Below are 25,965 nucleotides of genomic sequence, written 5' to 3' on the forward strand. Positions count from 1 at the left end.
TGCGTGTGACCCAATAGGTTCCCGATTTATCTTGGTCGTCCATAATTAACTACTTAATTATAGAACGATCATGAGTGACACCTAGTAGTACATGATGATCCCCAATTAGTTGAAAAATTATAGTTGATCTTAGAACTAATTCTAAACCCTTCAGCAGCTACAGTGAGTCGTGTCTTGTTCCTTTCACTCGTCTTATACCCATTTGGTTCAAGACATAGTATATGTGTCTATCCCCCACTAGATTGATTACGTCACACCTAGCCCAAGTAATACTTCCTCGTTCTACGGATTCAAATTACTCATACATGTGTACAAGAGTTTCATACTTTTAACATGCGATATTTTGATCAAAGACTTTGAGTAATAATCCTAACGAGTGGCTATAGGGCATTCGTCTCCTTGTAAGGAGCGGTGAATCCTCTATGGGCTATCCAAAAATTTTCGGACATTTCGACTTATACCCAATCATCCCGGGTCCACACCTCAATGATGTGCTTGCTTAAGATGTCAAAGTATAAGTCTCCATGACCAAGATGACTTGTATATCTCAGAAGGAAGCTTGCACTCGAGCTGCAATAAGAACTTCACAGACACATCCATATATATAGATAACTATATGAAATCTTACAGCGAGTCACTCCAATGAACTAGTTACCATAATTAGTATCCACGTTTAACTCTCGACATCCCAGTGTCTCCAGCCAGTGAGAAAATAACTGCTTGGTGAACCAAGGAGTATAACCCGTGCTAGTCTTATAGAATTGATGATGTCTAAATGCATCAATTCGACGACTAGAGAAATTTCAATACGTTTATAATTGCACATGTAGAGATAATCACTAGTTGTGATTCAATCACAATTTCTCTCATGCTATAAATTATATTGCGGGCATTCACTAAACGAGTTTAAGACAATCAAACATATAATATGCATTCAAATAGTGAATCTATATTTAGTAAAAAAAGTAAGGCGATTGCCTTAGGACATACCTCAAAATCTAACATGGTTATATAGAGAGAAAGGACTGGAGTCGAGAGGGATGAAGGTTGCATCGGATAGAGGGTGAGGCGAGAGGAGGTGGACGTGGCTTGGGGCTGTGCGAGGGGGTTTCGGTCTGGTGGTTTGGTCATGAGTCGAGGAGGTCGAGAAGGGGCGAGTTAGGTAGTGGATTGGGTTGTGAAGGGTGTTGGTCGATGGTTGAGTTGGGAGGATGCAAGTCGAGGGTAGGAGGAGGATCCGGACATCGATTGGATATTGTTCAAGTCTAGAGGCTGTTGTTTGAGTTGAGAGGGGTTGGATTTGGTTTGGGACAACATCTTGAGGTGTCAAGACTCGAGTTGAGGTTTAAGGTCTTGGATTAAGAAATTTCACAGACTTATACGGGTATGGTGAATGGAAGTGAGTTTGGTGTTTTTGGTCTTAATGAGGGAGGCATGCAACATCTCGAACGTTTCAGGCATCACATTATGATGTCCGTGAGATTTCATTAAGTATGCTAAAATATTTTCCGAGTTTGAATTGTCATGAAATGATTTTTGAGGCATGAAAAGTAAAACTTTTGGAGCGATGTGAATTGTTTGTGGCTATTTAATGGGTAAAGAGTCTTGCTTAGAGGACACAGGAATTCTTACCAAATAATACGAAAAAGGGGTTATAGAATCCGACTTAGAGGATACCAGTGAACACTATCAAACCTAGTACTACGATAAAAGTTTGGCTAAACAAATAGAAGTTGAGGTAAAGAAGCCACTTTCAATGAAGTAAACTTATTTACCTATTTGATGTATAAGGTTAATGTGAAATTAAATGTTTGATGATATTTCATTAAAGTTTGAGGGTTCATGTCTTATGTAGTTAGAAGGTCTAAATTTTCTTTTTATTTTAAAATGTTCAAGGTATTTCCCTAATGATATTTATATATATGGAAAAGCATGTGCATGTGTAATTATTTCTTATTATAAATGTTGAACTTGCTGAGTATTTAGACTCACTAAGTATATGTGGTGTTGGTAACGAGGGGACAGAGGATCTTAATGGATAAGCAAGCTCGTACCTGGCAGCGCACATCCAATGGTCTTTCCATTCAGTCAATGTCATTCTTCGCTAGGAGGTTGAGTTTTCTTTTCTGTATTAAAGTTGTAGTTGAATAGTAGATGTTTTAAAACCCTTTTATTTAGACGGTTGCACTTCTTAATCTTTTGGATTCGTATTTAAATTCTATGATTGTTAGTCTGGATTTGTACTGGATTTCTAGTTGAACCTATTTGATAAGCATGACTTTAGAGTTTTGTTGTTAAATTACGGGGTTTTGGATGTTTGTTACCAAAAGAAAATCATACTTTACAAAGTATAAAGAGTTAGGATGCTTCAAAAGATGGGAAAGTCTGCCCGAGCAAGACATGTTTGAGTAATGATGATGGAAGCATGCTCAAGCTGGACACTAGTGGGGTGATGAAAAAAAAAAGAAAAACAAGGATACACAAAGTTCTGAAATGTTATTAGATAGACCAAAAAAAGCCAAAACCACATTCATATTAGTTTTAGCATCAGCACCACGGTAATTCCAATTCTAAAGGTGATTGATGGTTCATTCTTGAGGAAAATTGTGTTTGCAGTCATAACAGAATGGGGGTAGATTTGATTTCAATCTAAACCATGGTTTGAAATCTGATACCATGCCGGGAAAAACGGTTGAAACATATTGTTCCAGTAAATTACTGAAATTCAATACCACTTGGCACTAAGGTTCAAAATCTCAAATCGTGTTGTAGTTTCGGTCTTTGACTGGAAAGATATTGTCCACTATTGTGTCGACGCTCCAATACATGGTATCGGTGAAAAATTAGAGGATGAAGAAGGAAGGAGATGAAGCAATGGAAGGGGAGACATTATTAGTGTGAGTGGTATTGAGTTCAATAATTGATTGAAATGATATATTTTGACCATTTCTTTCGGATGGTACAAAATTTAAAACCATGCTTCGCATAGACATCTCCTTCCTATATTTCATCTCCTTCCTTCTTCAACTCCAATCTATTACCAACATCATGCATCGAAACATTGACACAATATTGACGTTCTAATCAAAGATCGAAACTTCGACATGACTTGAGATTTTGAACCTTGTTCTAGATTGGAAATTTTAAAATTATCTAATTGTTTGTCTACTAAATCCTCAAATGTTAAGGGAATTCCTCTCAGTTGGTCTTCGTCTCACAAGTCCAAGTGCACCCTAACGCCTTTAGGTGTACACTCAATTAGGGATGCAAATGAACCAAATCGAGTCAATAGTATAAAAATATTGATATTCAATTTCGAGTTCAAAAAATATGTGAGATATTCAAATTCGATTTGAAGTTCAAAAATATGAACACTTTTGGCTTGAGCTCAGTTCGAAATGAAATTCGAGCTTGAGTTTAGTTTGAGTTGTTCGAACTTTGATTCAAGTAGAATCGAACTATAGCTTAAAATGGCTTAAATTTGTCTTAGAGTTATTCAAACCTTAGTTTGAGCATTCAAAGGGCCTTGTTATAAATTCCAAAACATTTTGAACCTGTTTGCAAAAGTGCAAAAAAAACCATTTCTTTTCCTCCCGTCCTCTCTTTTTAAATTCCCTAACCCTAATTTTGTTCTCCCAATCCTACGAACGCCATTGTCATCTTCCGCCTCCTCTCAATTTCTTGTGAAACCTTAACTTCCCTCAAGCCGTACGTCGCCGCATGCCATACATCATCACCGTCATTGTTGATGTTGCCATCATCACCGTCAACGCTTTTAGAGAAGCGAGTATGATTTGACCCTTAATTGATTTAGGTGGGTTTTCCTGCTTAATTCTATTTGACATTGTCCTTGTGCATGATTAAAATTGACAAAATGTCCCCTCGGATGGGTCTAGTGGCTAGCGCATGAGGTGTTGTCACAATGAGGTCTGGGTTCGAATCTCGACAAAGCCGAGGTAAATACTTCCCTTATCTGCTAGTCACTATTCCAAAGGCTAGTAGCCGCCCGTGATTTACCTCCTCCGTGTTGGCCTTGGGACGGGTTGGCGGGGGCGCTGGGGGCGAGCGTATTCGCCTTTTTTGCCACAATGATTAAAATTGACAAATCATAATTATGAGGCCAATTGAATATGCTATTTCAAAGGAAAATTTTTCAAAGAAAAATATTGCATAATAAATCTCTTGGGATGATTTAATTTATTTTAAAAACCACTCTACACTGTTTCTTTTATTACCAATCTTTTAATTTTTTTTATTACCAATCTTTTAAATTGCTTACCCTTTTATGATCATTCGAAGGACAATATTGCATAATAAATCTCTTGGTTTGATTTAATTTATTTTAAAAACCACTCTACACTCTTTCTTTTATTATCAATTTTTTGTCAATGAGGCTAACTGAGATTATCATTTTTTTATTACCAATCTTTTGAATTGCTTGCCCTTTTATGATCGTCTTGCTTCTTTACATTTATGTACCACTGTTACTAAAAAAAAGAAAGATGCTAAGCTTGACAGAAAATGGAAATCTTAGGAAAGTGCTTTAAAGGAATATGACTCACTTTATCAACACTGAAAAATTGAGATATAAACAAATTATAATTTAATAAGTATAACATTGCATGAACTACTTGTAGTATAGAGCTTCGGTCTGCCCTCTGAAAGAGTTGCATGACTACTTGTAGTGTAAAACTTTAGTTCTGCATTCTCAAGGAGTTGTGGCGGATTGTATTTAATTAACAAAACAAAATTTATTACTTATAATGAGACATTCACTCCATGCTAAAAAAAAGACCCTTGAGTTTTTCGTGCATGTGTAGGCTTCGACTATTATATGAGATTTTTCTCACCGAGTGGATTGTGGGTCATTCACCTTATATATGTATGCATATGTGCATACGCATAGTGTATTTCATATTGGGTGGATCGCACGTCGTTCATTCCATGAATATGATACATCATTATTGGGTGGATTGAGGGTCGTTCTTCTTTTATATATATTTACGATATATTTTGTATTGAGTGAATTGCGGGTCGTTCACCCTATATTCATATATGATTATGATGCATTTCTGGATGGATTGTCACGTGTGTGTGTGTTTGATTCTCTAAAAAATTTAAAAGAAAATATTTGTAGGAGTTTAAAAGAGGAAATTTGAAGAATGATTAAGTCGTATTAATAAGATTAAATTGGTGGAACAAGATAACATTGATTATTTGTTATTCGTTGAATTTTGTTATGAGATAATTTACATTATGCACTTCTTTCTTATACCTACTTTGCATTTTTATGCTCACTTCTAAAGTTTTTGATCTTGAGGTTATCGGCTAAGTTTTATACATAGTATTGGTGGAATTTATTCAGAGGTATGCATTAGTTAGTTTAGTTGGCTTTGTATATATATTGCTCTGGCATTACTACAATTAATGTGTGGCAAGTGAAGGTAGTTTCACAATAAGCTTAACTCGTGCGGGGTGTGACAATTCAAAACAAAAAAAGAATGAAAAGACAGCTCAGTTTGAGTTTGGCCCGTAAACAATCAAATAAAATATTATGAGTTCGAATTCAACTTGAAAAATTATCAAACATGTACAAGTTTGGGTCAAATTGATAATTACAAATCAAATATTTTTTGATTCTTCTCAAAAAGCACGTGAGCTGATTTGATTCGTAGAGTGGCTTGGTAAAGCCTATAAAATTCATCTAGATATTCAAAAAGATAGATTATAAATGTTACAGCTATTTCAAAACACCCACACAAATACTTGTTATCTAGGGATAGAGTATTGCATTCTATTCCTCCATTTAAAGTTTGGATTTTCAAGAGAGCATAACCATTGCGTATGGATTCAAATGGTGTCCAATTGTCCATTATCCATTTCGCATCTTCATTTATAAAAAAGACACGTTCTTTTATCTTATTGTAGCACCTGATTGTGATGATGAATATGCTATTTGCCAATATATTTTTCTACATATTCTTGTGTGATAGTTTCTTCCACTGTTCCCCCTCCAGTTGAGTCCTTGCTACAAACTAACTCAATTATCATTTCCTAAGTTATATACTTCAGCTAACAGAGTAACGCCCAGATCAACCACAAAAGAATTGTAAACTAATATTTTCATCTAATATACTTTTGAGCGTATTGTAGAGTAGCAATTTATGGCAGTTTCCATGCACTTAATTTTTTTTCTTGTTTCTACACCACATATTAATGATTCTCCTAGTGCACAAAATGAGTCAGTAGATCCATGAGAGACTCTAGTTCTCTAATAGCATCAAAGAAATATGACATATAATGAAAGTATATTGAAGTTCCTCAAACATCAGAGTAGATAAAAAGGGTAGCCCGGTGCAGTGTATGAAATGTCGTTCCGTGCCGTCCGGCACGGACGGTTTTTACCGTTCCGCCGGGCGGCCGAAACTGGCACGGGAGGCGTCCCCGTCTCGGCAACGGCGGAGGATCCGTCGGCACCGGAGGAGACGCGGGATGCCTCCGGTGGCGTCCCGCGACGCCTTTGGCGGCGCCGAAGGCATAGCCGAAAGCTTCCGGCGACCCTACCGAAGACGCCGGACTCTTCCGGCGACCCTTCCGGCGCCGCCGGACACCGCTCGCGGGATCGCCCGCGATGATCGGCGATTTTTTTTTCTTTTTTTTAATATTTATTTATTTCATTTAATTAATTAAATTAAACAATTCCTAAGAAGGACGTGGGCTATTTCGAAGAGGCTTTTATAAACCCTAATTAAATTATCCTAATAAAATATATAAAAAATATTTAAAATTAAAATAAATTTAATAAATTTTATTAATTAATATTCTGAAAAAAAATAATATTGTAAATTTAATTTATAAATTTTAAAAAATATAATAATTCTTATTTATATTCTAATATTTTCTTTATTATTTTAAATTTTTAAAAAAATTTAAAAATTCTAAATTTTTTTTAAAAATTCTAATTTTTTTTAAAAGAATTCTAATAAATTATATTTATATTCTGATATTTTTTTAAATTTTTTTACTTGATATTTTTTTGCTATTTAAAATATATATTATTTAATTAATAATTAATTAAATGAATAAATAATTAATTTATATAATTATTATTAATATAAAATAATATCTTGTATTAATTTATATACTTATTATTATTATTATAGATAGTTCCATTTTAATTTAAATTATTGATATATCAATTCTATTTAAATAAAACTATTTTTAATTATTTTTTCTAACAATATTAAATTATTCAATAATTGAGAACTTATAATAAATCAATTTACAATTTATTTTTATATACACCATAAACATATTTATCTTATAATTACTATAGATAAATAAAAAAATACCAAAACTGTATCGGCACAATACGATACAATACCAAAACCGTATCGTTCCGGTCTGAGACCGAAACCTCGGTACGGGTCGAAATTTTAAACCTTGGCCCGGTGCACGAAGCTCTCGCCATACATGTCCTGGGAAAGGATTCATTGTACACAACCTTACCCTGCTTTTTGCAAGAAGCTGTTTCTAGGATTCGAACCCGTGACTTTTAGATCACAAAGTAACAACTTTACCATTGCGCTAAGGCTCCCCTTCAAACATCAAAGTAGATCACAAGAAAAAAAAAAACATAAAAGAATAATCTATTAAGATAATATATGATGCACAAGTCATTCACTATCAGTTGTTGATTCTGATATATGGAGATACATAGTTTTTTCATAAAGGAAAGATGATTTAGAACAAATAGCATTACCTGAATACCAGAATGCATTGTAGCTATGGCAACATCAGCAGCTTCTCTGATTGTTTTGAAATTACACATTGCAACCTACAGTAGAAAATATATTTTATTGGAAAAGATGGAAAGAAAAATGCCAAACTAGATCAAGAAATGAGTACCCAGATAGAGTATAGGAAAAATGGAGAAATGTTATCAGAAAAAGAATGGATGAATTCATGAAATTAGCATATTAAATTTAATAATGGAACTGGAAGATAATAACAAAGGGACATACTCAACAAATTGTGCCATGGTCACCGAGTAAGATAGACATTGTAAGTAATTGATGTCTTCCATAGTTGTGTGTATATCTAGAGAAGATAGTAACATGTGAAACCTCCTTTAGGTCCACATGGTTAACTGGGATCGTCTCAGGCGTGCTTAAGAATCCAAGGGGACCCTAACTAAGTTCTTTAACATTTTCAGATTGGATTAGCCTTCCTCTTGGCTTCTGTGGTATTAACGTAGGTTCATCACCTCTAGAAAGGTTATGACCAACAGGAATGAGTAATACCAGATACATCCTCTCTTTAATCTCACATGATTAAGTGCTCTTAGACATACTCAAGTATCAAGGCTGACTAATACACACCTTAGCATACATACAGATACATGGTAAACACGCCTTATTCTCAATCTATTAGTACAGATTTAATATCATTAATAATGCCAACAAGACAATTCTCAAAAGAAAAGAAAAACCAATGGAAGCATGATAGACTGCTGTTGGCAGATGGCAATTAAAAGGACAAAATTCATCAAATCGATAAAGGAAAAATACCACTGAATGCTGAGGAAGTTTTTGAAGCCGCAGAGTAATTTCTGTTATTACACCTAAAGTACCCTCACTTCCGATCAACAAACGAGTCAGATCATACCTGACATAAAAATTAGGTTAATAGCATAAGCTTGTTGGAAAGCACACATATTTGGTTTAATTTGCATTAGTTACATGTCAAGCATGCACAAAAATCATATAAACTACAGAAAAAAGTATCTACCTTAAAGGAGGCAAAAGCATAGTGACTGAAAGGGAACATGATAGATTCTCCCGTCTCTAGGTGAGATTTCAAGATTTTCTTGATAACAGTACACATGAATCAAAACCAATAAATTCCGTAAGCAAGCATCTTAGACAAGAATACAGTAAGTTTGTTACTGCAGCATAGACGCCAATAGTTGAACAGCTTCCCACCCCCTCAACTCCTCTTGGAGGAAGGCACATCAGAGGGATGGATATATCATATCCAAGATACTAACAATTCACTGCATAACTTCTACATAAATCTAACTACCTGAATTCTCATTCATGAATGATTCATGCCAATAGAATAGCTTGAATTAAAAAATGCAAATGAAGTAAAAAAACTGAAAGAAAATTTAAAGAGGTTTGTTAATTAAGTGAAGTTGCTAGATTTTGAGTGGGTAACAAATGAACTCCAGATATAGTTCCTCTAATATTAGAATCAATCAAAGTGTTTAGACAACTTGGAGGAGGTTGTATGATTTTTTTTTCTATAAATAACTTGGACTATGAAGCGAGTAGAAGATGAGAGTCGCAGAGATGACGATATTAAGGTAGATATGCGGGCGTACAAGGATGGTCAAGATAAGATATGAAAACATTAGAGAGAAAGTTGGAGTTGCGCCTATTAAAGGGAAACTCCGAGAAACACATTTAAAATAGTATAAACATATACTTATGCGACTAATAAATATCCCAGTTAGGCAATGTGAGACAATGACAAATCCGGATATTAATTGAGGAAGTGGGAAATCAAAGAAAACTTGGTCAGTAACGATAAAATAGAATAAAATTTATTTAAATACGTTAGAGGATATAATAGGGGCAGAGCTCAACGACATAGGAGGATCTATATAGATGGCCTGCTTAATAAGATAAAGACTTGATTATTATCATTGTATGAACAACTTGGACTATTCCTTACATTTTGATCAAATTGCATAAATAAACAAGCAAGGCGATAATGCAGAAGCTATGACACAAAGAAAAAAAAAAGCAAGAAAATAAATAGGTGAGGCTTCAAGGATTTATAGAGGTTGGGCACACCTAGCTAACATTTTGTCTTCCTTTCAGAATTCAGTGTTTCTATTCATTACTGTAAAACTTTTTCACAATGAAGAATGTACAAAGTTACACCTAACATCTACATCCTTGGTTGGAAGTTCCTACTTGTACAACACTTCAACAATCAAGGTTGTACAATTACCAAGGTTGAACTTTCACATCAATTATCAAGGGAGTTCGTAGAGTTAGATGTCTCAGTTTAAGTGTTATAATGTTGTCTTCTGGAAAATGTCTTGGATTCAGTCCTGCAATGGACTAGTATAAGTGTATAACAAAATATTGCATAAATAATAAATAAAATACTGTTATCAAGTCCATTGTCAGAGATAAACAATAAAAACAATGAACACTTTTAGTTATGTATCTTTCTTTTTTTGCGAAAGATAGCTTACCCAGCAGCACTTTTACGAGCTCGTGAACCAGTCTTAATAATCTCACCATTTCCTAGAACCACCTGCAACATAAAAGCTTCAGTGAATAGTTGATTAACAAATTACAAAACAAACAACTATACCTGAAGATTGATGACATTGTCACGCATTGTTCCGTACCTGAACAAAAATTGGTGAACACAATTAATAACAATTATCTTTGCAAAAAACAAGTTATCCATCATAGTGAACTTTTCTATCACATACCCATTAATCAAAAGTTTAAGAGAGATACCTTACGGCTAAAGAACCAGAACAACGTGTGGCACACATGCCTCCTATAGTAGCCCCAGGTCCTACATGTCAAATGGTGTTCAAGCCTAACTGTGAAAAGCATGTATAATGTGGCACACAGTAAATCTAGGTTGCAACACCATAATAGGGAGTTCATTCCTCATATAGGGTAGTCTGATAAGGGAAAAGAAAAAAAGATAACCTTAATTGCTAAGGAACATGAGTATTAGAGACAACATGCTAGCACTAAATCAGTTGCCAAAAAATAGAAAACCACCTATCACAAAGTAACAAAATGGATTCAGTAAGAAAAAGGGGTTCCTTCATTTGAGATTTTCTTTCCATTATCTAAGGACCTCATGAAATTGCAGCAGTTTTTCATAACTAATTCATCCAATTGGGTAACAAGCACCTCTCAGCTGACTGAGGTCTTCATGGGGCTTCTTTCAACTTTTCTTCAATTGTTTAACACTTCCTCCGTGGTTAAAATAAATTGCGCTATGTGGTTTATTAGTTACAATGTTGGGAACTTATATAAAAGGCGCAGCCACACATTTTTCAAATCAATTCAATTGCTTTTGTGGTCACTCTTCTCCACTAATATCAAACACACACCAGTTACCTCAAATCTCAAAACAACCACATCATTCAAACTTCTTAATTAAGAAAGTTAACCTAAATCATCGATCTATTTCCAATTGTATAATATACTCTCAAGTAACATAATGTCAACATATTAATCAACTCAGGCATCATCATTATTAACTGTACATTGCAATGTCATTTAAATGTCCTCAAAACTCAACTTCATGATAATCAACCATTTAAAAGAACAAGACAACCAGCCTCAAAGAAATCATCCCACAATCAACAATCAACAATCCATCTCGATTAGATACATCATCCCAACATTACCTCTAATGTCCACCACAAACTCAATGAATTCTTTCAATGGAATTATCAACTGTATGGTCCTTATAATATCATTGAATTCAATTGGTTGTCGCCAAACAAATTGTCCATGACTACATCATTAACCTCATCTTTGAACTTGCACAACCCAATTCAATCTATGGTTTAAAGTTTTGAGTTGTATCGGAGTTTCGGTCTAGGACCGGAATGATACAGTTTCGGTATCGTGCCGATACAATTTCCGTTGTTTTTTTATTTTTAAATATAAATGTTAGGCAAAAATTAAAAAAATATATTTTTCTTTAAAGAAAATTAATGGGCAGCCTGGTGCACGAAACTCCCGCTATGCGGGGTCCCGAGGAAGGATCCATCGTATGCAGCCTTGGCCTGCTTTTTGCAAGAGGCTGCTTCCAGGATTCAAACCCGTGCCCTTTTGGTCACAAAGCAACAACTTTACCGTTACGTCAAGGCTCCCCTTCTCTTTAAAGAAAATTAATATATCAATAATTTAAATTAAAATTGATACATCATAATATGTTATCTTACTAATACCAAAAGGAATAATGTCAATCAGGTGGAAGTATTGGTTTTTACAATATTCTGGTTAGATCAACTCCATAGTTTTTCCACGCCTAGATTAAATAATCATCCTGTAATATGCAATATTGATATTAATTTCACATGTCAATCAACATATCTCAATTGGCAATTGAAAGTTGGATTTAAACGAGCACCAATAGAATTAGAATTGGTATAGTCACAAGATAAGGGTAAACATACGTCTCTGATCTTTGATATGATGGATCACCATATGATGCATCAAAATTATAATAAGAAGGTTGAGAGTATGATGAATTTCAATCAGAATCAATCTCAGCTAAACTCTCCCGCATATCTTGATAATTATGAGCTTCCTTTTGTTTTTTACCCTTAGATCGACGTTGACACTGAGTCTTAATGATTTTAGCTCCATGATCATCAACTTGGGTTGTATGTGTATTCTTTCTCACGTGTCCAAAGCTCCGATGCTAGAATAGGGGAACATAAGTGCTACAACCACCAAATACATCACCACTTCTATGAGTACTTGCACTACTATCAATATCACTATCATCATTTCGAACTTCTCGTCGAACTACATTGGGTGACAATGTTTCATCACTATCTTCATGTTCTTGCCCATCAATTGATCCCTTTCCTTAAAAGCATAAGGTTTCGATTTTTCTTTTCTCTTTAGTAAAAATTGCAGGAGTTTTACTTTGCCTTTATCTAGACTTTGGTTGAGTTTGGGATTGGGATGTTTGAGAACGTCCGATCCGGAAAATCAAAATTCTTGGTCCAAAGCTTCATTATTATGTTCTTCACATCTCCTCTAGCTTGTATGTTTTCAATCTATTGAGTAAGAAATTGAGATGGTCATGGTGGATCTCTAGTTTGATCAAGGGATTCTCAGCCTCAACGACGCTCAACAAATTCATCATTGGATCATCATCAGTTTGGACAAACCAAATATCAAATGGATCTCTATCTTCATGTTCTTGCTCATCAATTGTATCAAATAAATTTTCACTAATTCTCAATTGATCCCTTTCCTTAAAAGCATAAGGTTTTGACTTTTCTTTTCTCTATGGTAAAAATCGCAAGAGTTTTACTTTGCCTTTATCTAGACTTGGTTGAGTTTGGGATTGGGATGTTTAAGAATGTCCGATTCGGAAAATCAAAGTTCTTGGTCCAAAGCTTCATTATTATGTTCTTCACTGGCATCTCCTCTAGCTTGTATTTTTTCAATCTATTGAGGAAGAAATTGAGATGGTCGTGGTGGATCTCTAGTTTGATCAAGGGATTCTCAGCCTCAACGACGCTCAACAAATTCATCATTGGATCATCATCAGTTTGGACAAACCAAATATCAAATGGGTCTACATCACTAGACTCTTGTTTTTCATGTTTTTGTTCTTCTAATATGGCTCTTAGTTAAAGACGCATATTATAATGAACGTAGACCATCTTATCCAAATGACAATAAGAAAGACGATGTCGTATTTTTGTATGAAAAAGGAAAAAAGTTGGTCAGTTTCTTTAGCAACCACTTGAAGATGTTGTCTATGAGAGAATTTGTACTATAATCTTTTTCAAATTTGGCGTTGATGATCATATTGTAACCACCACTTAAGATAAATAAGAATAAAATTTAAATAGCATTTATATTTATTGATAATAATTAGAAACAATTTTTTATATATTTACTTGCATCTATTTTTTGTCTGCATGACATGCAAAAGAATCGCTAAAAGAACCATATGCATCTCAAAATAATCGACTTTCATTATTGCCTCGGTAGCTAATTCTCTATTTTTTTTATAATCTTAATATTATATTTCTAAGGGCTACTAATAGATCTTCATTTGTGGCAAGATTATAATGGTATTGATATGTCGAATTAAGATAATAATCTAAAATAAATAAACATATATAATTATTAATAACAATATTTAAAAAATTTATCAATGAATATGTTTTCCATTTGGTTGTCCCATCTTGTAGCAATTATATCAATATAATGTTGATAGTTGCTTTATGAATTAGATGGTAAACATTCCCTATTTGTGGCTCCTTGTCCATATCGATTTTACGTAGAACGACATAAGGGTTCTACTATTATACAAATATTTGCAATATAGTTCCAAAATCTAGCAAATATAATAATTTTCTTTTGTACCTCCCTACCTTCAATAATATTAGAGTATTGAGAGGCTTCTCAAACTTTAGAAGTAAACATGTTCAATCTGGTTTTTTTCTGAAGCAACAATTTTAATAGGAGAAAGTGAGTTGCAAACTTAGTTGCTCCTAGTCGTAGAATCTCCTTATTAATAAATTTTCTCATTAAATCGTTAATCCAATGATGATTATAAAGGAATTTTGTTAAGACTTTTTATACACTACCTAAGACATTTTAGGATTTAAGATTTTAGAAACAAGTGAACTAAATGAACATATAGATTTTTAATTTAATGTGGTAAGACTAATTGCACCAGTCAAATACAACTTTGAGAACATAAAATAAATAAATAATAAAGGGAGATCATCTTAATGCATAGTGAGTGGAAAAAACGGATAATGCTAATCTAAAAATAAAAAAAAATGATATATAATGATTCATAGAAGAAAACATACATGTTGTTGGATTGCTTGGAGCAAAAAGCTTTGGCCCGGGTAGAATTGTTTTCTTGAAGCCATCTTCCTCCTCCATTCTATCCTCCATCCATGAAGCCCTCAGCCCGATTAGGAGAGACGCTACCAACTCCACCACCTACACTCCATCTCCTTCATCAACATCACTGGCAAGTCATCTCATCCGAGCTATCTCACCCCGATGGGGAAGGTTCTCACCGAGGGCACACACCACTTGTAGGGGAAAAGAAAGTGTGGAGATCTCCCACCTCCTTCACTTCCACAGCCCATCTGTGGCCGAAGGGATTCCTCTGACCATCACAACCACGGTCAGCGAGCCATCTTCTTTGGAGCTTTGGGATTCCTAACTCCGTGCACAACTCCATCGCGAGCTCTTGAGATTTCTGAGTTTGATAGTATTAGCCATCTCCGACAACCCGAAGACACCCCTTGTAGAGGAGAAGACAACATGGGGATTCCTGGTCTCTTCTCATCCACAAGCATTGGCCTACATCATCCATCCCGATCAGAGGAGGCTCCACTTTTAGGGCTTAGTTTTCATTTAGTTCTTTTACTCGCAACGTGTTTGATTTAAATCCTCTTACATTGTTTTCTTTGATTTTTGCAATGCTTGTTTCGTTTGAATGTTAGTGATGTTTGTTACTTGTTTAGATTGCAAGATGCAAGTAGATTAGATTAGATTAGATTAGGATGCATTACTTATTGAATTTTCATTTCTATTACTTGCATTTTTTTTTCCGTTTGTTGTCTTTAGCGTTAGAATCTTGAAACCAAAACCCTCATTTACATTAGAACTTAATCTAGAGATTATCATTCACCGTTACATTGTCAAAATGATCCGAGTTGCCCTATACTACACTAGAATAGGGGGTTCAGTATTTAAGTTTGAAATCATAGTACGACATGCATGTTTATCACCTCACGCGAGGCCTCCGCAAGGCCACGAGACTACGGGACCTCCGCAAAGCAGTAGGGTTTTGTGCGAAGCCTCACAGGGTCGTGCTAGTGTCGGTGTCATGCCGATCGGCGGGCAAAACAATGAAATCCGCTCGTGTTGCTTGGTATGGTACGAGTTTTTAAACCATGAATTAAAAACTACTGGTAAAGTTTATCACTTTCTATAATCTTGCTGAACTCTTTCTCAATCTACTGATGAATTACTCCTGTACTATTCCTTCATTTTTCTACAACTTATGAAAGTAAGTACATACAACTCCATCAACAAAGATAGATGTGCATCCCCTACTAGTCCTCTACATCAAAAGAAAATCTGCTTTTCAGTGGTAGAATTAAGTTAAACATGATATGATTGCACTCAACGTAGTAAAGTATGTTGTGACAAACAAGTCAATGTGAAACTTTTTAATGATCCAATTTTTAACTCATTGACAGAATGCCTAAAAGCATTAATGAGGTTAAAACATGAACATATCATATGGCAAAGAAGTTTGAAAGTGCATCCTGAATCTAGCTTGTCAGAATTGAACTCAGTTCACTTCTCAGCTCATCTGAAGCATTCTTCCTTTCAGATTCCCTTGGGGCCAAACTCAGTTTCTGAACTGAAATGTCTTCTGGGAATCCTTGCTAGCTTAAAGTGCCCAAAAAAGAGGGAAGGGCAAGGTGAGGTGTCTACACAACTGCTTGACATTGATCTACCATCTATCTCACGAAATAAGGTTTCTGAGTCACATGTGTAATTCTATTCATATTAGACATAAAGCAGAAAGCAGAATCAAAATAAAAATTCAAAGGAGACAGACAAGAAGAGAGGAGATGTAACCCTAAGTTCTTTCACCTATAATCAGGTGAATTTCATACTGTTAGAATCATACTAATCAAACATTTCACAGGAGAAAAAGGTAGGGTATAACATAAATGCTCTCGGTTAAGAAATGAGTAGGAAAACAACAATCAAATAACCTGGATCAAGTGGGAAGAAAAGGCCAAATGGTTTTAAATATTCATTCAGTTCAATCCATCCAACCCCTGGCTCAACGACTACATCCATGTCCTCAACATTCGGCGATTTAATTTTCTGTGGTATACATTGTCAAATGGTCACACAGAGTAAGAGTAAAGAACAGTTCAAAATTTCAATTTATTTCAACAAATTAAAAGGAAGTGAAACGGATGGAGGTTATCTTTAAGTTGATATCTGGTTGCTATATAACAAGTAAAGGACTTTGAAAACTTAACTGGACATCCCTATCCAATCAATGCAAGAGGAAGCCTGAGCAAACACATACCCACAACAAGAAGCAAGAAGAGAAAAAACCAGCCAAATTGAGTAAAAAGCATACACAACGAGAAGCCACAAGGGGAAAATCCAACAAAATTAAATAAAAATTGTAAAGCACTAACATAGAGATCGCAAACTCAATCTAGATTGGTAAAGAAGAAAGTGAACAAACAGAAATTTGAGTAAAAACACAATCACACATTCTGTAAGAGAAAGGCAATACCTTTCCTGGTGTTCCTTTTTAAATAGAATACTCCCTTTCGTGGTGCTCCTTTGGGATATTGTAATACTCAGTAAGTTGCTTGAATATGAACTTCTCTTATACTATGTTTGGTTGTGTATGAGATAGATAAATAGTTTTTCCTACCAACCATTGATACATTTCTTAACCTACTATAGTGTCCTTATCTGCCATTCTGTTTATTTAGGTTTACTTGCTAGCTTGCATGTTGTCTTGCCTCATTAAGGAAATTTGTAACATAATTTTCTTGGCAGATAAAAATGTCTAGCTTAAAGTGAGCCACATCATTTATCCTCAACACATACTGAGAGTATTGTGGCTCCTCCTCTTGAAGAAGACTATAATAAGCACGGGATCCCCTTGGCCTTATTTATATACCATGGTAATCATAACTCTATCAAATCACGTTCGTGATAATTTCTTTTGTTCATATCAAACTTTCATACTATATATGAACTTCCAAATTATTTCTATATCTTGGTGGGACCTACATGTAGATTTTTTTCTCGACAAATTACCAAATCGCGTAGGTAAACTTGTCTATTACCCAAATCACGTACGTGACTTTGAAAATTACCTATTTATGTATCTAATGCCCATTTTATCCTCGTCCATGTCACGTGCTCATCCGAAGCAAGGGAAAAAAACAACTACACCCTGAGCCATCCCGAACTGAACTACTTTTTCATTTTCCTATAAAAAAAACTCCTGACAACACTAAAGTCCTGCTTCATCGACAAAATCACAAAACCCTAACTCTCTCTGGTCTCGACGTTTCCGTCACGCTCTCTTCAGCGCTTCACCGTTCGAAGCTCCTACATCACCGACCCTCCGCAATTTGGCTTCTTCACCTCCACCGACATTTTGTTCTCCAGTAGTTTCAAAGTCTGGTTCGTATCCTTCACGCTTCTTTGTTCCCAGAAGCTTCAAGGTCCAACTCTGGCTTCACCACCTTCACCGCATTAGCTCCTTCTCGTCTCACCACATTAGCTCATCTTTGTCCCATTGCATGACCTCTGGTACAAAGCTTCCATCCAGCTACAAATTCTGCTTTTCGATTCGTAATTCAGCAACAAAATTACTCATCTATGACAATGTCGAAGCATCCATCATCATCTCCAAAGGTAATAATTTTTATATTATAGGTTTTTTTCCAGCAATTTATGTGTTAGGAAAGATATATGTTAGGAAACTTTATAGTAATAATTTATCATTTATTTTAATATCCTCATTAACTTAGTTTTACAAAAATTATACGATTGAATTTCTTAAGGACAGTCATTTAGCTATTTCATCAAACTTTATTTGTAAAAACACATTAATATAGTACAATCATCAACTAGGACTATTTTTTATTAGTTAGTTAATTTATTTCATAAATACGTAATAATATCTAATTATTGAATTATGACACAAGCTTTGGTTTCTTGAGCATGTCCATATTCAATTGGCAAAAAACATTATAACACCGAGAGGTCTACTTATTCTAAAGTAAAGGTTAAGTTAGCAGGAGTCTCACCTACTCGAGTAATTATTATGTGTATTTCAACTAATATTAAATATATGCTATATAGTTAAAGATTTTTGATTAATTATGTATTGTTATTGATTTTGTAGATTATTTTTGATATTCTCCCTATCCCGAGGAAGTTCATTTGCTTGAGACCCCCTCCTTATTCAATTTGAGTCTACACCACAACGGGGTGAGATATCGGCTACACGATTTCATATAGACTAAGAGGAAGAAACTAGATGTTCACAAAAACAAATCCAAAAGGTTACTTTCGAGAATGAAACTTTAGTTAAAGTTAATCAAGAATTAGTTGTCATATTAAAAAGGAAGATTTTTCTAATCCAACCAGTCACCCTGCATAAGATACTCATCCTGACTATGTTTCAACGATGAGGAAAAGACGTAACAAAAGTCGCTATAACGGTCACTCTTAAAGATACACCTAATTGGTTAGCATTGGTCTCAGGTAGGAAGTGGACTAGGAGAGAAATAAAGGAGAATAAAGGAGTAACTTGGAGATAAAGTCTAGGGAGGATGATTTTGATATGCAAGAAGAGAATAAAACTATAGACTGATGATGAAAAAGAAACCCATAAAATAAATGGGAGAGAGAAGGAAATTAAAACTATGAGATTGAAGGTTGTTAAAGTTTACATTTATGCCATAATATTTATGTTTGTTATTAATTGCATTGTCTTTAATTTGACCTTTTCTTTTGTTAAATACATTGCTTTGGGTTAATTTAAAAAAAGAAGGATTCAAAGAAAAAAAACAAGAAGAAAATGTGTCCTACTAGATAGAAATCTTTAAAAAATTGAGATGGAAGACTACTATGCATTGACAATAAATGTCTTCTTCAAGTGTCTTTGGCAATATATTTATAGATGGGGAAGTAATTGACATATATTTCATTAGGAAGCGTCCTCGTCCAGTAGGTTGTATAATAAATTCATATATTGCTCAACCAGATTCATGGTAAAAATTTGACTTCCTATAATAATTTCTTATTATGTTTGTGATATTATTACATAAATTTATAGTTATATATTAAATCTTGTAGTTATCATAAGAACATTTATGGGAAACAACTTTATATCAAATTATCAAAACAAATCAATCGCGAAGTTAAGTATATTTTTATACCTATAGATATTGATCGTGCACATTATCATTTAATAATCATGGATACTGACGCAAAAACATTCTACCATTATAATTCGTTATTCTACAACTCTAAATATGATGAACATTTTATAGAACCGATTAGTATTAATTCTTTAAAATTTATATTCTAGCATGATACTTATTATATCTTTTAATGATTTTTTTTGTTGTCTATACAATGCTCACAAGTCTCTAGATTGGGAAATGCATGATGGATTACACTTTACAGTATTATCAACCTTTAGAAGAATCGTAGAGTAGGTTGTCTGCAACAAATCTTATCATAAGCAAATTATTACATTATTAGTGAATTTCATTGACATTGTCATTATATTTTTGTTACTATTTTACTTCTTCGATATGCAATATTAGACATCTTTTGTACAATATTAATATGAAATACACGCAAAAAGACATTCAATTTTGAGTGGAGGTTACAATATCAATCATTAGGGACAAATTTATAAATTCATAGTAAAATGAATCATCAATCTTGTTGTTGATGTGTTGTAGTATGTTTGTATATCTTGTATATCAAATGTAGTATGTTTGTTTGTTGTAAAGTGATACTTCATCTACTTATTTGGTATAAAAATTTGCTAGTCTAGATTCTTATTATTATTGATTGTTATTATTCTAAATTGTTGTGTTGTGTTGTTCTTATATTGGATTGTATTGGATTATTTAAAATTGTTGTGTTCTTGTATTAGATTGTTATTGAATTATTTAAAATTGTTGTGTTGTATTGTTTTAAATTGTTCTTGACTTGGATTGTTATTGGATTGTATTAAATTATTGTGTTATGTTGTTCTAAATTTTTCTTGACTTGAAATGTTACTAGATTGTGTTAAATTGGTGTGTTGTTCTAAATTGTTCTTGAATTGGATTGTTATTGGAGTGTGTTAAATTGTTGTGCTGTTCTAATTGTTGTGTTGTTCTAAAATGTTCTCGACTTGGATTGTTATTTGATTGAGTTAAATTGTTGTGTTGTGTTATATTGGTCTTATATTGGATCGTTATTAATTGTGTTTAATTATGTATGGTATTGTTCTAAATTCTTGTGTTATGTTGTTTGTGTTCTGTTGTGGTATATCACAATAATGTTTGAGGGTATGGATATATTTAGAAGACATGCCCGAGCACAATGCATCGAGTTCCATATTCAACATTCAAAAATTTTATATCTTCAGAAAGATGGAAGAAGCTCAAGGATCTCAAATATGATGTTTTTAGTGATTATCATCGTCGTATTATTTATATTGAGCTTAAAACATCATTTCTCGTGTCAAAATTGTGTTCAAAAATCATTTCTCTCAATACGGTGTATCGCAATGATTTTGAGGGCATGAATACATACAGGAGACCTACTCGAGCAAAATGGATCCGGTTCTATGTCAATCAAAGGTTATTTAGTCCATCAACCGATTTTAGTCAAAATCGGCTCATGGACCTAAGTAATTCAAAAAATCAAAAATTTTATATCTTCAGAAAGATGGAAACTTAAGGATCTCAAATATGGTGTTTTGAGATTCAAACATCATTTCTCATGCCCGAATCATGATAAAAAAATTGTTGTTCTTAATACGATGTATCGCAATGATGTTTAAGAGCATGGATACATTCAGGAGACCTACCCGAGCACAATGGATCTGATTCATTGTCAATTCGAGATCATTTGGTCAATGATTTTGGTCAAAACATGGACTTTAGCAATTCAAAAAATCAAAAATTATATATCTTCAAAAAGATAGAAGCTCAAGGATCTCAAATATTCTGTTTTTAATGATTATCATCGTAATATAGATTCAAACATCATTTCTCACGCTCGAATCGTATTAAAAAAATCACTGCTATCAATACGGTATATCACAATCATGTTTGAATGTATGAATACATTCAGGAGACCTGGCCAAGCACAAAGAATCTAGTTTCATGTCAATCTGAGGAAGTTTGGTCCAGCAACCAATTTTGGCCAAAATTTACTAATAGACCTTATCAATTCAAAAATCAAAACAAAAGAGGGAAGCTCAAGGATCTCACAGATGGTGTTTTTCAGTAATTATCACCGTCGTATCATTTATATTGAGCTTCAAACATCATTTCTCGTGCCCTAATCGTATTCAAAAAAATTGCTACTCTCATTACATTATATCGCAATAATGTTTGAGGACGTGAATAAATTCAAGAGACCTTCCCGAACATATAAGACCTGATTCCATGTCAATTCGAGATTGTTTCAGCTAATTTTGTCCACGACCGACTTAATTTGACAGATGTTGAAAGAATGTGTCAATCGATTGTTATTGTGTATCGATCGATTGGAGAAACTATACATGCTCACAAAAGAGTCCCGAATCGATTGCTACAGTAGGTTAGTCAATTGGGGAAGTTGTTCATGATCACAAAAGACGTGCCCTAGCCGTCGTCGCATCTGCACGCCACGGCTCCGACCCTCGGATCCCTCCACTCGAGCCGACCAATGTCGATGACTGTGGTCTCACTCCAGATTTCCTTCCTTGTTGAGAAGTTGACTCTGCTAGGATTTGGCCATTGGTGGCTAGCTACAGCCACTAGATGTTAGTACCCCAAGATAGTTTTGATGTGATCAATTAAGTCAGGTTAGGTCCTGTTGGTTTTTAACCCCTGTGCCTAAGTGTGCAGGAATTTAGGAGCACAGGAAGTCAAGCAAAAGACGCAGCGAGCGAGAAGGACAACACAGGAGAGAGTCGACCGGTTCGGTGCGTCCGAGGGACGAGATGCTGTGGAAGAGTACGTGGATGGATGAAAAGGGAGCCTTGGTGTTTCTGAGGGACGAGAAGCCGAAATGGAAGATTGCTCGAGGAAACGAGCAAAAGACGCAGCTAGCGAGGACGGCACGGGAGAGAGCTGACGGGCTTGGTACATCCGAGGGACGAGGCGCTAAGGAAGAGTATGCTAGCAGACGAGAAGGAAGCACGTGGCGATTCCGAGGGACGAGAAGGCCGGAAGTTGGGTTCGGGGGAGCCCTATTCCGAATGGCCGAGATCATTCAAGTGAGCTAAGCCGGATAGGAAGACCTGGACTCAAGCGAGCAAAGACCCGGACCAAGGCGAGTGGAAACGGAGCGGAAGACCGCGACCGAAAAAATCAACAAAAGCTAATTTTTTCGATCCGGGGCGCCCGGAGCTCCCGGAGCTGGTCCGGGGCGCCCGGAGCTAGTCCGGGGCGCCCCGATTTGGTTCGCGACGCCTGGACCTATCCGGGGGAGCTGGTTCGAGCGCCGGGACTCCAGGCGCCTGGAGCAGAAAATTATCCGAAACGCGATGTGGAGAGTTCCATTGCGACAGGGATAAAAATTTATCCCCTCCCAAGCGCCTAGAACCCTTCAGACGTCCCGACCAGGCATATAAATACAACCCTGGTCCAAATGGTTGAAGAGAACACTTGTAATTGATTCTACTTGATTCCAGCTTTGTTATTGTGAGCTATCAACATTGTAAGAGGCTTCTCTGCCTAAAGGAGAATTTGACAGCTTCAACTTCCTTGGATTAATAATCTCCCTAGTTGTAACCAAGTAAATCTATTGTGCCCCTTCCTTTTCTTTAATTAATATTTTATTATTTATGCAAGTATTGATTCTTATTAAGCCGTAAAAGTTCGAGAGAGGTTTGCTTATTTTTATGCAGACTATTCCCCCCCCCCCCCCCCCCCCCCTCTAACCGGCCGCCAAGGGTCTTACACCAGATTCTCCCCTCCGGCCACCCTTCTACCTCTAGGACCAATGTTGGACCTCATCTCTTAGTCTGACGAGAAGCTTCCGGCCAGAGCCTCCTCCGGCCAGATACTTGCAAGCGAGGATTGATTAAGGGTAAGTTGTCTAGTTTAAAGGCTGTGAATTAAGAATTGGATCTATTGCTCAGATGTGAATGTGTTGATTGTGATTTAGGGTGTTTAATTTGGAGATCAACAGATCTACCTAGCTTCGACCACGATTTTTAGCAGCAAGTTCTTCGACCGTGGGTCAACTGAGGAGCATCCAAATTTGGATGAGTTTTAGAGTTAGATTTTATTTCTGCATTGGATTTGATTAACTGTTGATGGTGTTTAGTTGTTCAATTAATGGGGAATAGTGGATGAGTTAATCAATTGGTAATGAATTAATTGATTCATGATGATTAAGAAGTTGATTTAGTTCATGGATTAAATGATTGGTTAATTGATGATTCCTATATAAACCTAATCTAATTAGGTTATGGTATGATTAAGGTTAATTGAGGGTTAAACCTAATCTAATAGAGAGGATGGATTAACTGGGGTTAATGAAGGGTTAACTCTAATTTAATCAATGTATTGGTTGAATTGAAAGTAATCATTAATGAGGATTGAAGTGTTATATGAATCTATGATTAAGGATTAATTAAGAAGTCAATTAATTAATTAATAAATTGATTAATTAATTAACAGGTTGATACATTGATTATATATCCTTAGTTTTGCCTTGTATCCTGTATTGGTAGGATTCGAACTAGATTCAATCTCTTGGACTTAAAGATGATTGGAACGATCTACAAATAAAGGCGGGGTACTTCTTCCTTGGCCTCTATAGTTCATTGAATTTAGTGCATGATTTTTAATTGATGGATTAGGTTATTTCCCTTAAATCTACTCGTATTTATTCATGCTTGATACTTGCATGCTTAATCTTAGAGATGATCTAGTTATTTCTTCTACAGTCTTAGCATTAGATATCTATACTATGTAGAGTATACACATGTAGAGTATGTACGCTAAGATATTGATACCATGTTGACTAAGTTAGCATGCTGATTATGCATATGATGGTGAGTGTACACATGTTTGGTATGTACTATAGGAGTTACCATGTTGATTGTCCATTTGCATGTTATGTCTAGTGTGTACTATCGGAGGAATCATGTGGATTATACCTATGTTGGATGAGCACACGTGTTTGGTGTGATTATTGGGCATATCATGATGATTATAACTATGTTGTAGTATATATACGTATCTGGTGTGTACTATAGGTGTTGCTACTTACTGTATTTGTTGTTTAGAAGACACCTATTAGATTTACGTATAACTATAGATTTAGGTGTTAGTTAGATCATGTACCGGAGGTACTTATGTTGGATTTACTCATACCTATAGATGTAGGTGTTAGATGGATCATGTACCAGAGGTAATTATATTGATTGTGTTGCTGCATTGATGATAATTGTATCTGTATCATGATTATTTACATCATGTCCATCATTACACTGCATGCTGACAACCAAAGTCTCCCTTGTAGTTGAGAGAGTTGTTAGTCATATTTGCTGCTCATCAGCCACTTAGGGTGAGTGGTAGCTGGAGTTGGGTTCAACTTGTCCTGTGGTACCCGCTTGGTCATTTTTAGTAATGGTAGTTGGAGTCGTGCATGCAATGACCCCTCGTTTTTATGTAGCTAGATAGCTACTATACATCTTGCCCATCTCGACCACATTGATGTAGCGGTAGCTGGAGGTGCAAGCGGTCGTCACAGTCCTGCCCGTTCGGTCACTCTGATGTAGTGGCGGCCGTGGGTAAAGTGTAGGAGTGGCACATACATGTTCATATGCATATGATGGGTGATGCATCTTTCAGAAATACTATCTGCATTTGCTTGTGGTTGTTGCATTTGCTTGAGATATGATTATTGCATATAGATGTCATGCTTCATATATGTTTCTTTATCATACATATATATACTGTCGTTTATATTGCTCAAGTGTTACAAGAAAATTTGTTATTGATCCCTAGTGAGTTTATTGATCACTATACTGTATGTGTTAGATCCAAATTGGGTATACCCATTCATTATGTCATATATGATCATGTTTTTATTTGTTTATTGAGACGGTATGCTTTGATCTCTATGTTTTATATTAACCATGCACTATCTTGTTTATTACCCATTGAGTCACCCAGACTCACCACCCCTATTTGTACATTTATGTTCCTCAAGTACATGTAGATGATGGTGAGTCGCTTAGTGTGCCGTGACTGTTAGTCCCCCACGTCACATCCGGGGACAGTTTCTAGTTTTGGGTTCTCCTTTACTTGCATTTTGGATTTATGAACTTGGCATTGTAATAATTCGACTTGGATTTGTTGTTTAGTCTTATGGCTCCTTTTGTAATTAT

The 25,965-nt window shown here is 35.2% G+C and overlaps 1 protein-coding gene across 4 annotated transcripts in view; it reads right to left on the minus strand.

Annotated features, from left to right (window-relative positions):
• LOC122016979 (D-lactate dehydrogenase [cytochrome], mitochondrial-like) overlaps positions 1-25,965 on the minus strand; it is a 66,461-nt gene that overhangs the window by 15,693 nt on the left and 24,803 nt on the right. For all 4 annotated transcript variants that reach the window (XR_006121240.1, XM_042574424.1, XM_042574425.1 and 1 more), the window contains 6 exons: positions 16,568-16,682; positions 10,545-10,605; positions 10,393-10,429; positions 10,271-10,332; positions 8,571-8,667; positions 7,763-7,837 (listed from right to left, as the gene is read on the minus strand). Coding sequence is in view for 3 of the 4 variants with exons in the window: in XM_042574424.1 (XP_042430358.1) it covers positions 7,763-7,837; positions 8,571-8,667; positions 10,271-10,332; positions 10,393-10,429; positions 10,545-10,605; positions 16,568-16,682 (447 nt within the window). In the remaining variant the exon portion in view is untranslated. The remainder of the gene's footprint in view (positions 1-7,762; positions 7,838-8,570; positions 8,668-10,270; positions 10,333-10,392; positions 10,430-10,544; positions 10,606-16,567; positions 16,683-25,965) is intronic.

Source organism: Zingiber officinale, chromosome 8B (assembly GCF_018446385.1).
Source record: "Zingiber officinale cultivar Zhangliang chromosome 8B, Zo_v1.1, whole genome shotgun sequence".
NCBI classification, from domain to species: domain Eukaryota; kingdom Viridiplantae; phylum Streptophyta; class Magnoliopsida; order Zingiberales; family Zingiberaceae; genus Zingiber; species Zingiber officinale.